This window comes from Tamandua tetradactyla, chromosome 5, assembly GCF_023851605.1.
Source record: "Tamandua tetradactyla isolate mTamTet1 chromosome 5, mTamTet1.pri, whole genome shotgun sequence".
Classification (NCBI taxonomy): Eukaryota; Metazoa; Chordata; class Mammalia; order Pilosa; family Myrmecophagidae; genus Tamandua; species Tamandua tetradactyla.
In genome coordinates, this window is record NC_135331.1 from 131,368,953 (window position 1) to 131,382,680 (window position 13,728).

At 34.8% G+C, this 13,728-nt stretch overlaps 1 protein-coding gene across 1 annotated transcript in view; it reads right to left on the reverse strand.

Annotated features, from left to right (window-relative positions):
• TMEM30A (transmembrane protein 30A) overlaps window positions 1-13,728 on the reverse strand; it is a 64,423-nt gene that overhangs the window by 4,392 nt on the left and 46,303 nt on the right. The window contains exons 6-7 of the mRNA XM_077162246.1: window positions 12,880-13,086; window positions 7,600-7,739 (exon numbers count right to left, since the gene is read on the reverse strand). Coding sequence (XP_077018361.1) covers window positions 7,600-7,739; window positions 12,880-13,086 — 347 coding nt within the window. The remainder of the gene's footprint in view (window positions 1-7,599; window positions 7,740-12,879; window positions 13,087-13,728) is intronic.

Sequence of the window (13,728 nt, forward strand, 5' to 3'; positions counted from 1 at the left end):
GGAGTACAGAACCATTCAGTTCTTTTGATATACTATTTTTTGGTGAATTATTTCACTACAAGTCTCAATCTTTTAGTTCAAGGGTTGGACTGTTGATTTTTATATCTCTAGCTCTCATGTACTTATATTTGAAGAAAATTCCATAAAACATGAGTTCATTCCATGGAGAACAATAAATTATAGTCTATCTACCATGGATGTATACTACTTTGCAATATGCTCAGGGGAATTTTCTTTTTAAGTTCTTGAGGTTTTGGAGCATATAATCTAATTAAGAAAACAATACATGCAGAATAGTAAGGTCTGATGGAGACAAAATTAACTCTTCAGGTAACTAGTACAGCAAAAGTTGATGTGGGAAATTCCAGAAAGTTAGTGGGCATTTTGAAGCCTTGAGAAAACAAAATTTTTGTCCTGGTAGAATTAGAATAAATGGAGCAGAGATTAAAATGTATTCCAGATTTAGGACAAAAGCATGGTTTTACAATTTGGGATTGGGAACCAAGCATGATATATATCCTGATATATCTCAGGAATGTATTAACAAAGGTCTAAGTGAAGAGAAAAAAAAATTGTCGTAGTTAACTTGGGAGTCAGACAGATCCTGAATCTGCCACTTAGTAGTGATGTGGCTGAGGGTAAGTTACATAACCACAGATAAGGGGATGTTCATAAGGGGTTAGAGTCAAGAGCCAACTAAAAGGAAGTACTTCAAAAATCAATAGCATGTATTAATTTATTGGATTGGAGTAAATCTGATTTACTGGAGAGGAGTGCTAGCTTAATTTATAAAGTGGATGGTAACAGATTCACTGTATGGAGGACCTCAAGCTTGTGTGGATAGTTCCTGTTTTGGACTTATTTACCTTAAGAAACTCAAGGACAATCCAAGGAGATATGCATAATGAACAGTCTAGAGCTCAGGAGAGATGTCTAGGAATGAGAAAAAAGAGAGACATCAGTATAAAGATGGTAATATTAGTGATGAGGCCCTTAAAATTGCTCAAGAAGTACATGTAAAGTGAGAAAAGGGCTCAGACATATAAATGTGGGGACATTTTATACGGTGAGTATAACCAAGGACTATACAAAGGAGACTAAGGAACAAAGTAGAAAGAAAATTAGTAGAATTATACATAGAAGATAGCTGCTAAGAATGTAGAAGGAAGGAAAATGCCTATCAAATGGAATAAAGAAAGATCAAGGTGAGTTCATTTGATTTGGTAATCTGAGTGGGAATTGCTCATTGGGTGGTTACTTAGCTACACTTTGGGCTAGATGCTTTTCATTAATCCTTTATTCCTCAAAATAAAATGTCAAGTAGGTACTATAATCTTCATTTTACTGACAAGAAAATTGAGTAAATGGTTTAGAGAGATTAAATATAGTTTGTACATTCAGAAGCCAGGCCAGTCTGCTTCTAAAACTCATTCTCTCTCAACTGTATTTTTCAGACATAGGTGACCACAGACTAAGTACAATGAAGTGAAAGCCTGAGTGAAATGAAGATGACATCAGAGTATAAATTAATCTGCTACAAAATATGTCATAAAAAGGAGGGAGGGACTTAAGACTTTCAAACCCCAGGGATTACTTTAGACCACTGAAATGCAAGCGTAGGGGAGTGTGAGTTATTTGTAAAGATTCATTTTCTGCATTTCTGGCTCTTGAAACAAAGTGGCACATCAGACTTGCAAGTGAATGAGGTAATATGGTGAGTGCAAACTTCTTCATTACCCTGGATAGAAAACCTGTGACATAAGGTCACTAGCTCACAATCACACAACGTATATAAAAAGTATGGTTTTGAGATTTAAAAAAAATTGTATAAAATTACCAAAGGGCAGGGAAGTTTATCTGTTTCAAACTGTTTCCAGTTTAAAGTGGTGGACTGGCTTCAAATTTATCTCTTCTTCCTCTCACTCCAGTAAAATGAAAGAAAAGGAAGCAAAAAGCATCAGAAAAAAGATTGATATCCACATCACCTTGGATGAATCACATTATGCTGAGTGAAAGAAGTCAATTTCAAAAGGTTACATATTGTATGATTCCATTATCACATTCCAGAAAACTTAACTATGGGGATGGGAAGCAGATCAGTGGTTATCAGGGTTTATAGGTGGGGAGAGAAGAGATAAATGGGATAGCTTACGGGAGTTTTTTGGAGTGATGGGACAGCTCTGAATCTTATTATGGTACTACACAAATCTATACATGTTAAAGTTTACAGACCTGAATATTAAAAGGAAAATAAAATTTATATTTTAAAAAATAATTTTAAAAAATGTATTTGTCCACAAGAACAGAGAATATAGAGCAGATAGTAACAGAAATTACAATATTTTTGGAAGACAGAAAGCAGATGTTATGTAACTAAGCTGGGTAGAGGAAGCTGCAATCTGAAGAGACTACAAGGGTGAAGTGAGGTGGTTGGTACCACAACCCTTTAGCAGCTCACAACACAGAGGTAAGAGTTACAGCAAAGCATGGAATCATAGGACAGGCCTGAAAATAATGGGTTGAAAGATGTATGCAACAGAACCATTAGATCCTCAAGACCCCTGCCCTACCCTTCTCAGTCATGTACAACTCTCACCTTCATCGCTGTCTCCCAAAGTTAAGTTACTACAGAATTCTTATCTGGAGAAATTAAATGGAGACAATTAGGTGGAAGGGATATGTGGAGGGACAGGTAAGAGGGAAATATGTTGAGACAGACATTAGGAGGTGAGATAGAGAATTAGAGAATAAAGGGAGCAGTAAGTTCAAAGCATCATGAAACAGCTCTACCATAACCCCCTTTCTTTCAAAGACTGGAGAATTCTTCCCTAGACAAAGTGAACAGACCCATAGAAAAGGCCTCCAACGAAAAGACTGGTTCTCAGTCAATCATTTCCTAGTGTAGCACTTCTCAAAATGTGGTCCACTTATGGATGCTGATCTGTCAAGTATTCATGACATGTATCCTAAACTTTTTATCATGAACTGGGTAACAATTTGCTGAGTGGCATTTTGAGCCTGTGCTAGTGAAGCCCACCACTGCCTGTGCATGCAATTACTTTTGTTGTCTGTCCATATATGAAAATTGCCAAGCCTAGCCAGAAAACAAGGAAAGGTGTTTACACTAACAAAAGACAAAAGCTAAAATTAAAACAAAGCAAACAGGGGTGTGAGGGTAGTTCAGTGATAGAATTCTCACCTGCCATGTGGGAGACATGGGTTCAATTCCCCGCCCATGCACTTCCCAGAAAACAAAGAAACGAACAAAAACAAACAATTCAACAAATGGCGCTGCAATAATGGGATACTCAAATGGAAAGAAAATGAAATGTGACCCCAGTATACAGCATACAAAAAAAAGCAACCACAAAATTCCTGATCTAAACAGAGTAGGAAACAAAAAAGGGAAAAAGCATATTCCTCCATATATATCTTCAGAATAATAAGTCTCTCTATGGACTAAGAATAGGATGTTTTGAAAACAATAGAAATGAAAGAAATTCTGAAAAGTAAAATATAAAAAATACATTAAAAATTCAGTAGCAGGAAGATAATCTTGAAAGATAAAATTGAAAATATGTCCTAAAAGAATGGAGACAAGTGCTTGAACTGGAGAAAAGAAAATTCAGCATTGAGATCCAACAATGGACCTAAAAGTTAAAAGAGAATGGAGAAATGTTTTCAAAACTCTTAGGAAAAAAATGTTTTAACTTAAAATTGTATGTGTAGTCAAGCTAATAATGAAATGCTAGGGTGGATTAGGGACATTTCAGCACATAAGGACTCAGAAAATCGACTTCTTACATATTACTTCTTAAGAAACAGGAACCAAATGATCTCATTCTGACTGAGTTCAAAAAACCTTCAAACATAGGGATGGGAACATGGTGGACATCATGGAGAAGTTGGAAAAGTTTTAAGAAAGATTTATACAAAGTTTTGTGTCCAAAATGAGGCAGTTATTAATTACAGGAAAAATAAAATTATACAAAAATGTACACAGCTTGGCTCTACAGTATTTAGTATTTTTGCAGTCATAATTAAATAATACTAATGAGTTTACTAAATATTGTTAACTACATAATGGGAGAAGGGAAGGTATGTGTGTAAGAATTGAATTATCATGACATATTATAAAGAAGATAATGTCTAAAACTGTTAAATCAAGCAACAGAAAATACATAGTATTTAGATACACTGAGATAAATATCAGAAGAAATGAATTTTGCAATTGATTGTCTTTGGGGGCAAAGACAGTTGGGGCACTGGGGTGGGGGACTACTGTTTCTTATCATAAAGCCCTTAGAATGTACTATTTGATTTTTAAAACTGTGTACATGTTACTGTGATAAATTATATATAATATGTAAATGCAAATAAGGTCACCATGGTTTGATTTGTTTTTAAGACACAATATTTATTTTCAAATTTTAAATGACATTAAGGGAACTGTCATTTTCATGTTTACTGAATGAAGTATAGATTTAAAAAAAAAAGATTCCAAAACCCTTTACTAAATCATCCATACTGTACAACAGACACTTATACATCAACATCTTGCAATAGCAACACTAAAAGCACTCCTTATTCTCTACACCCTCCTCAAAAATAGTCATGTTCATAAACAGCCACACTTTACAGCTTAAGATGTACTGCGCCATAATCTAAGGATGTGTTTCCATACAGGAGCGGCAGGCTGAAGAGCATCCACTGATCCTATCTCCCCTGCCCCTCCTATATCAGGCTTTCCATTTCCAATATGCCCTGCTTCATTATTTTCTTCATCCTTGCCTCTCTAACAGATTTCTATATACCAGATATTTTCCTTGATCTAATACCAATCTTAGGCAGTCTGCCTGTAACTCAAGGTGATAATATGGCTATTCCTGACAAGAACAGATGTTTCTCAGGAACACAGATTAATCCTTCAATTAATGTTGTGGATGTGATTAATAGATATAGGGTGACTGATTTAAAACAGTGACTAGCCGTGGAGATTTATAACTTGGGTTCACTGACCCTGGATTAAAATTTAGTGCTACACATAAGCAATAACACTAGGGCATTGTTATTTTAGCAAGACAAAATGGCAAAATTAATTTTTTTCATTTTTATTAATACAGAACATACTAATAGAAATTATCTTTTAACATATCAAGATTATAAATAAACACTGCCACTAACCAGTAAACAAATATTATTCCTCTTGGTTGAATGATTCTGTTAGGTGTTACATGGTAATCTTTACCAATTTATTTTTAAACTGCCTTATGACTTCCATGACATTTCTTAGCTTTTACTTATTACATAATTCCTTTAAACTGGAATCTTTTCATGTCAAAATACTTCCTTCAAATTAATGCATTTTTGGTGCCTTCTATTTAAACTAGTTGCCTTAAAATGCAATATGAGTTTTTGAAAGTTGAATATGCCATCAGTGTCTCCAAAAGATTAGCACAAAACAGATAAGAAATGTCTGTTGGTTCCCTGCCCTCTTCACAGAGGCCATATGCATGTTCCATACTCTTCACAGGAATCCTTTAGAGCACAAATGGCAGGAGACAGGGAGGAGTTTAGGTCATCAGTGTACTCGTGAAATAGATAAAACTCCAAATATATTTTAAGATTCCATCTTCACCATGGATGACAAGGTGTTGGAAGGACTCTTCAATTTTCTTTAGCAGCACTTTTAATCCCCCAATTAGAAAAAGAGATGCAGAATGGCAATCCTCTTTAAACGTGACTCAATCTAGAAAGATTGACAGAAGAGCCCTTTTCCCCTAATGATGTGTTCCAGGAAATAAATCGCCATGTACAAGAGGGGCAATTTTATAAATAAATAACAATATTCTGAAGGACTGACAAAATAATGAATATTTTTAGACAAAGAATACCATATGTATTCAGAGGTTTCTGGATAATCACACATCAAGGGCCTCAGGTACATACTATTCTTACCAGACAGAACATTATGAAATACAAGTATTTTAACTGAATTTTATATTTTCATACAAAATTTAAGAAGTGTGGCACATTTTTACTATTAATTATTACATTAAAAAAACACAACATATATTAATCAGAACTACTACATTACCCAGACCTTTTGATTTAAAGTATACTGAAGGAAAAGTTACAAAGTCTGAATAAAAGGCATTCTTCTACATAAACGTGTTTAGTTTTAAAAAAATGCAATTTCAATGCGATTAAGCCACCTCTGATTAAGACATACACTTTCATGCATATGAAAACATAAGTTTACATTCACTTCAAGAATAAGTTCCATAGCAAACAAATTACAGCATTTACTCAATAAAGATACTAAAATAATTCATTAGTATAAAATAAAATTATTTCTACCATATATATTATAATTTATCATGTACATACTCCAAAATCCACAGAATTTAACTAGGAAAATTAAAAGAATTTCTTTTTAAAGTACATTTTAGGAAAACCAACCAACCAACTGGTACCTTAACTAAGGAGAATGTGCATACATATCCATATTTGACATATATGCAAAAATTGAATGAAATATAGAGGAAATTAAGGTTACCATTTTCAATATTTTCTGGAATATAATATTAGTACTTAAGTCAAAACACTTACCTGCAAAATTAAAATAGCCTGAGGTATTTCTACCGTTGAAGCAAATTTCTGAATGTTAAATACTACAAGAACAAAAGCAATCTCCTTTGAGAATTTACATCTGGTTTACAGTTGAGGCAGAAGATAAAGGTCTGCCAAGCAGTTTTCCCAGCTCAACTATATCCTTTCTTCCCTTATAAAGATAAGCTTCAAGGGAAATGATCACATGTAAAAATATTTCAAGTGAGTTGGGATTCCTGACTGCAAACTTAACCAAATGGAAAAAGAATTTAAAATTCTCCTATCTGGGACCTACCTCATCTCTTCAGCTGTGACCATTAATTCCTATGTTAGACATGGTTAACATGTCCTTTGAAATAGAAGCTAAGCTTGACAAAGAACTGTACTGGATAAACTGAATACATGAACCACCTCAACAAAGATGGTACTTTAAGCCTTTATACATGACACATGAAAATGATGAAGTGTTTTATTTAAACTTGGTCATTCTTCATCTTTCGGTAACTCTGAAACCTGAAAGGTTAGCAAGTCATTTTACTCATACATTTTGCAATCTCTTTCGTCACACAATAGGCAAACATATACAGCGTCAATACAATATCAACACAACATAAACACTTAAGCAGTGGATGTGTTTCACATGAAAAGAGGCTCTATGCATCATGTGGCCTATCCCAATAAAAAGCAAACATTTAGAATGCCATTTCAGCAGTTACACTGTTGATATGATCAATATAGCTAATTTGTTTTATACCTGTTGTATATTTTTATAAGTCATCCACAGGGAAGAAGCAAAGGACAAAGATTGTTTTTAAAAAAGTGTTATGTGCCAACTTCAAAATGACATACTAACCAGACATTAGCATTTGAAAGCTAGGTTCAATAGGACTGGCCTTGATGCACATGCAGTAGATTTGTTTTCAGAATATAAAATTAAATGGTAATATCAGCAGTATTACTACTGTTTCTATATTTATGATTAATTACTAGCAGTACAACTCCCAGAAGGAAAGAGATGGATCCAATAGTGATGTAAGCAATCCCCAAAAATGGATTTTTTCCTCCCATCCATGAAATAGTGCTCAAGATCATCCGTTTTCGTCCATCGAAAGAATGTACAGGGTAATCTGAAAAGCTGTATAGGAAGACTTTTCCATGTCTAGTAGCTTGATTTTCAAAATATAATTTATAAGTTGGCATTTAATTGCTTATAATTCATTTGTATAATTCTATGATACACAAATAACTTACCCAAGGGTTTGATTCACACAAAAAATTAATCTTGAAGGTATTCAAGCAAGTTAAATGTTAGCAGTGAAAGCCAAAATATTTTATAAGCAAAAACAATCAAATTTAAGGGCTTTATCATTTTTCATATACTTTTTTTTTTTTTTTTTTTTTTTTTTTTTTTTAAAGGAAAGACAGAGAGAGAAGGAAGGAAGGATAGAAGGAAGGAAGGAAGGAAGAAAGGGAAACAACTTTTTAAACATTTTCTTGTTTTATTGTATTTTGTTTTTCCGTTTTTTGTTACATGGGCTGGGGCCGGGAATCGAACCGAGGTCCTCTGGCATAGCAGGCAAGCACTTTGCCCGCTGAGCCACCGCGGCCCGCCCCATTTTTCATATACTTTTGATCTCATTACAGAGGGTCAGAAGGTCACAAGGAATATGATGTGAAAAAGTACAACTATGATGAACAATGAAACATACATAGGGAGAGGAGGTTGAACACCAGGAGAAAGGGGAGAATGAAGGGACTGGAAGTCTCTGAGTTCAATGAGCACGTGCACTGAGAGTTAATTATAAGAATATGAGAGTGCCCTGAAACACAAGGTCAGAAAGAAACACACTAAAGTTTTAAGTGACTGGTTTAGAGCAATGATAAAACTCATGATGTGACGCATATTTGATAGCTAAAACAGAGTAGAAGTGGAGGGTGAAGGACACCTAATTGTGAAGAATATTTAAAAATGGGACACTAATGTGTTGGGTGAGCTATCTACACAGATGAGTCCCAAGATTCTGAAAAGATATGGCATAGAGAAGGAGACAGAATTAAGTCCTGACACAAAAAATTTTACAACCTTTTCAAAAACATCTTTTGAGTCAAGTGTTAGGCCCCACCTATTTCTTTAGCTTCTGGAACTCTCCACTGCCATATTCAGGGTCCTATGACCCCAAATGGCAGACATGGCTCCACTAGTTTCTTAGACCAATCCTAACCTGAGGCAGGAATGATTTTAAGAGCTGTAACTAACCCAACACTCTGGGAAATCCAGTATTAAATCAACCATGCTACTATCTATCTGTAACTCAACTTTTAATAAAATGAGTTGCTGCCTTGTTTCTAATATCTAGTTTCCATCTTGTACTCAATTTTGATAATTAACCCCTGTGCTGGTTTGAAAGGATATATGCCCCCTAAGAAAAGCCATGTTTTGATATAAATCCCGTTTCTTAAAGGTAGAATAATCCCTATTCAATACTGTATGTTTGAAACTGTAATGAGATCATCTCCCTGGTTGATGAGATTTAGTTAAGAACAGTTGTTAAACTGGATTAGGGGATGACATGTCTCCACCCATTTGAGTGGGTCTTGATTAGTTTCTGAAGTCCTATAAAAGAGGAAACATTTTGGAGAATGAGAGATTCAGAGAGAGCAACACTACAAAGCAGAGAGTCCACCAGCCAGCGACCTTTGGAGATGAAGAGGAAGACACCTCCCGGGGAGCTTCATGAAATAGGAAGCCAGGAGAGAAAGCTAGCAGATGATGCCGTGTTCGCCATGTGCCCTTCCAGCTGAGAGAGAGAAGCCCTGACTGTGTTTGCCATGTGCCTTCTCACTTGAGAGAAAAACCCTGAACTTCATCGGCCTTCTTGAACCAAGGTATCTTTCCCTAGATGCCTCTGATTGGACATTTCTTTAGACTTGTTTTAATTGGGACATTTTCTCGGCCTTAGAACTGTAAACTAGCAACTCATTAAATTCCCCCTTTTTAAAAGCCATTCCATTTCTGGTATATTGCATTCTGACAGCTAGCAAACTAGAACAACCCCTAATGTTTTACAGGCCCAAACTTACTTCTTGTCATTTTGCACTACACTCTACTTTCCTCCTGCCAGTTTTCCTCCCAATGCCTGGGATCCCTGCTGCAGACTTTCTTGATATAAATTGTATGTCAGCTTTCTTGGAGCTAAGAATTTCCAGACGGTTATGAAATAAAAACAGATAAATGGGGACTCCATAGAATCAAAAGCTTCTGTGCCTAAAAGGAGCTTGTCAAAAAGGTGAAGAGGCAGACAACTCAATGGGAGAAAATATTTGGTAACCCTATATCAGATAAAGGTTTGATACTCTATGTATATAAACAAATTATACAACTCAATAACAAAAGAACAAACAATCTAATTATAAAATGGGCAAAAGATATGAAGACATTTTTCCAAAGAGCAAATATAAATGGCTAAAAAGAACATGAAGAGATGCTCATCATCATTAGCTACAAGGGAAATGCAAATCAAAACCACAATGAGATATCTCACATCTGTAAGATTGGCTGCTATTAAACAAATAGGAAATTACAAATGTTGGAGCAGACACGGAGAAATCTGAATACTTATTCACTGCTGGTGGGAATGTATAATGGTACAACCACTGTGGAAGACAGTTTGGTGGTTCCTTAGAAAACTAAATATCGAGTTGCCCTACGACCCAGCAATACCAATACTAGATATATACCCAGAAGAGTAGAAAGCAGTGACACGAGCAGACATTTGTACACCAATGTTCAACAGCAGGACTATTCATAATTGCCAAAAGATGAAAACAATCCAAGTGCCCATCAAACGATGAGTTGATAAACAAAATGTGGTATATACACATGATGGAATATTATGCAGCAGTTAAGACAAAATGAGATCTTGAAGCATATGACAACATGGATGAACTTAGAGGAAAAAATGCTGGGTGAAATAAGCCAAACATAATAGGACAGATACAGCTTGATTTCACTATTATGACTCTGGTAAAGAGAGCAAACTCAAACCATATGGTCCAGGAAGAAAATCTGTACTCATATACATAGCAATGAACTAGATGTTACATCTCTGCAGCTAGAGTACACAAATGACTTCACAAGTAACGACTTTCACATGTTTAACATTTTTAACATCAACCATTTATAATGAAGATTTTATAAAAGAGAAAAAATTCAATTAAAAATTAAAAAAAAGAATTCCCAGATGCTCCCATAGACTTCACTTTATTATACTCTAGGCCACAAGCTAGAATCTTCCCTTTTCTCTTAACTGGAATTTTTGAGTAATTGTGATAACACTGCCCCCTAATTTGGATATATCATCAGGATCATGTCCTTTCTACCAGCCCCTGAAGTAGTTCTCTGCTCAAAATAGCTCCTATATGGGTCTAGTTTCAAAAACTTGGTCACCTTCAGTCTCCACTATCAGGCCATATTCAGCTGTGTATTTAGGTGCAACACCAAGAAACTAGGATCCCAAAAACAAAAAAACCCATATTTGAAACTGGATCTATTAATATAGACATTTACTAACCAACTATAAAAATTATATACCTATGGGTAATTTAAGAAAATAAAAACACCATGATGAACAGTAAACATTTAAAATGCTAACATTTAGGAATTCACTCATGGTATATATAAGTAATAGGCTAGAGATTAAAAGATGTAAGGAATCTGTTTAGAATGAAAGGAACTGCCCTATATTTCTCTCCTAGAAAAGACCTGCATCCAGGTGATATAAAATAGTGTGACTGAATCAAGAAGTTGGGAACATAGCCTACAGAGGTGGCTGATGTTAGTCATGGCTTCTGAAGCCAACAGTCTGGATATGAACTGAAACTCATTATCTGTATAAACTTGTGAGTTATTTAAAGGCTCTATGTTCCTGTTTGCCTATGTGCAAAATAGACTAATAGTTACCCCCATAAAGTTACTGCTTGAATTAAATAGAATAATGCACGTAAAGTACTTAGCACAGTGCTAGCATATAGTCAGAACAGAATAAATATCAACACTGAAAACTGCAATGTGGAACAATACAACTAACAATAAAAATGTTCTGATACTGAGAGCAGAGCAACAGTTATGATTATAATGATGTGAACTAACATACTCACTGACTTTAAGTATCTAAAAACATATACTAAAATAGCTCTATAATTTCCCTGAACCTGTCTGCACTGGTTTGAAAGGATGTACGTTCCCTAGAAAAGCCAAGTTTTAATCTAAATCCTATTTCATAAAGGCAGAATAATCCCTATTCAATACTGTATGTGTGAAACTGTAATCAGATCATCTCCCTGGAGATGTGATTTAATCAAGAGTGATTGTTAAACTGGATTAAGTGATGACATGTCTCTACCCATTTGGGTGGGTCTTGATAAGTTTCTGGAGTCCTGTAAAAGAGGAAACATTTTGGAGAATGAAAGACACTTGAAGAGAGCAGAGAATGCTGCAGCACCACGAAGCAGAGTCCACAAGCCAGCGACCTCTGGAGATGAAGAAGGAAAACGCTTACCAGGGAGCTTCATGAAACCGGAAGTCAGGAGAGAAAGCTAGCAGATGATGCCATGTTCACCATGTGCCCTTCCGGCTGAGAGAGAAGCCCTGACTGTGTTCGCCATGTGCCTTCTCACTTGAAAGAGAAACCCTGAACTTCATCGACCTTCTTGAACCAAGGTATCTTTCCCTGGATGGATGCCTTTGATTGGACATTTCCATAGACTTGTTTGAATTGGGATATTTTCTCAGCCTTAGAACTGTAAACTAGCAACTTATTAAATTCCCCTTTCTAAAAGCCATTCTGTTTCTGGTATATTGCATTCCGGCAGCTAGCAAGCTAGAACACTGCCCATGCAAAAAAAAAGAACTCTGTACCACCAGCATTTATTTATTATTAGGTTCATTTGTTGGCCTTTGCGTGAAGCTCAATTACAATCTTTCATAATAACAAACAGCTATTAATAAATCAAGTAGCTCCTTTTGAACTAGTTTTACCAAATAATATGCTTGAAATCCTAGCACAAAGTATATAAAAATTTAACACATATCTGGAAGATATAAACTTTAAGATATAAATTAAAGTAACATATGTATACTTTTATACATATTCATATAAAAATGCAGAGATCAAAATTAATGCACAAAATAGCATTCCAACTAAGAAGGTTGGACTAGGTTTTCTTTCAAGTTCTATGAATCTGTACAATAGCCAAAAAAAAGGATACTGTATGTGATATTCAAATAGTATCGTCCAGCTGGCAAAGTTGGATGTAAATCACTGTTCCGCTCTATAAGACGATATAACTTACGAAAAGTAGGTAATGCTGCAGTACGCATCCAAACAATAAAATCCTCATTTATAAATCCATTATTATCTTGGTCAGAATCCAGCATGTATACTGGTTTAAGCCAATTTACTGGCTTTGTTGTACCTTAAAAAAGCAGGAAGGGATGGGGGAAAAATTCAATTCTAGTAACAGTTTCACTGAAAATCCACATTCTACTAAAATAAAGATGTGCAATACACAATCTGAGTACATTTCTTACTTTCAAAGCTATAAATATATTATTAACCTTAAAATCCAGAAAGAAAACAATTTCTCACGTTACAACATAACAAAAACTACAAAATATCTCAAATAAGAGAATACAAAAAGTAGGATACTGAATATATACTAAAAGGTGCATCACTTAATGCAAAGATATCATGGTAAGAAACATTATATTATGAAAATAAAGTGCAGAGAAACAATAATAAATTTGGATAATAAGTAACAGGAGTTCACATATAAAAGAAATTTTGCTGCAGTTTTAAATGATTATGGCTCAAATGTTTATAAGAAAGCACCACAGAAATTCAATTCAAGATTAAAAGTATTTTCCTTTAGAATTTCAGTACTTGAGAATGTACTACATTTTACCTAACTTTGCATGTTGTTTTACAGAAGGAGTTGTTGTTTTTAAGTATAAGCTTTTAAAAAATTCAAAATATAAGAAAATTTAGGTACTTCATTAGAACTCCTAGCTCTATACTTTTAAACGTTTATATTTTAAAAGGGATATAGTAATTTTAC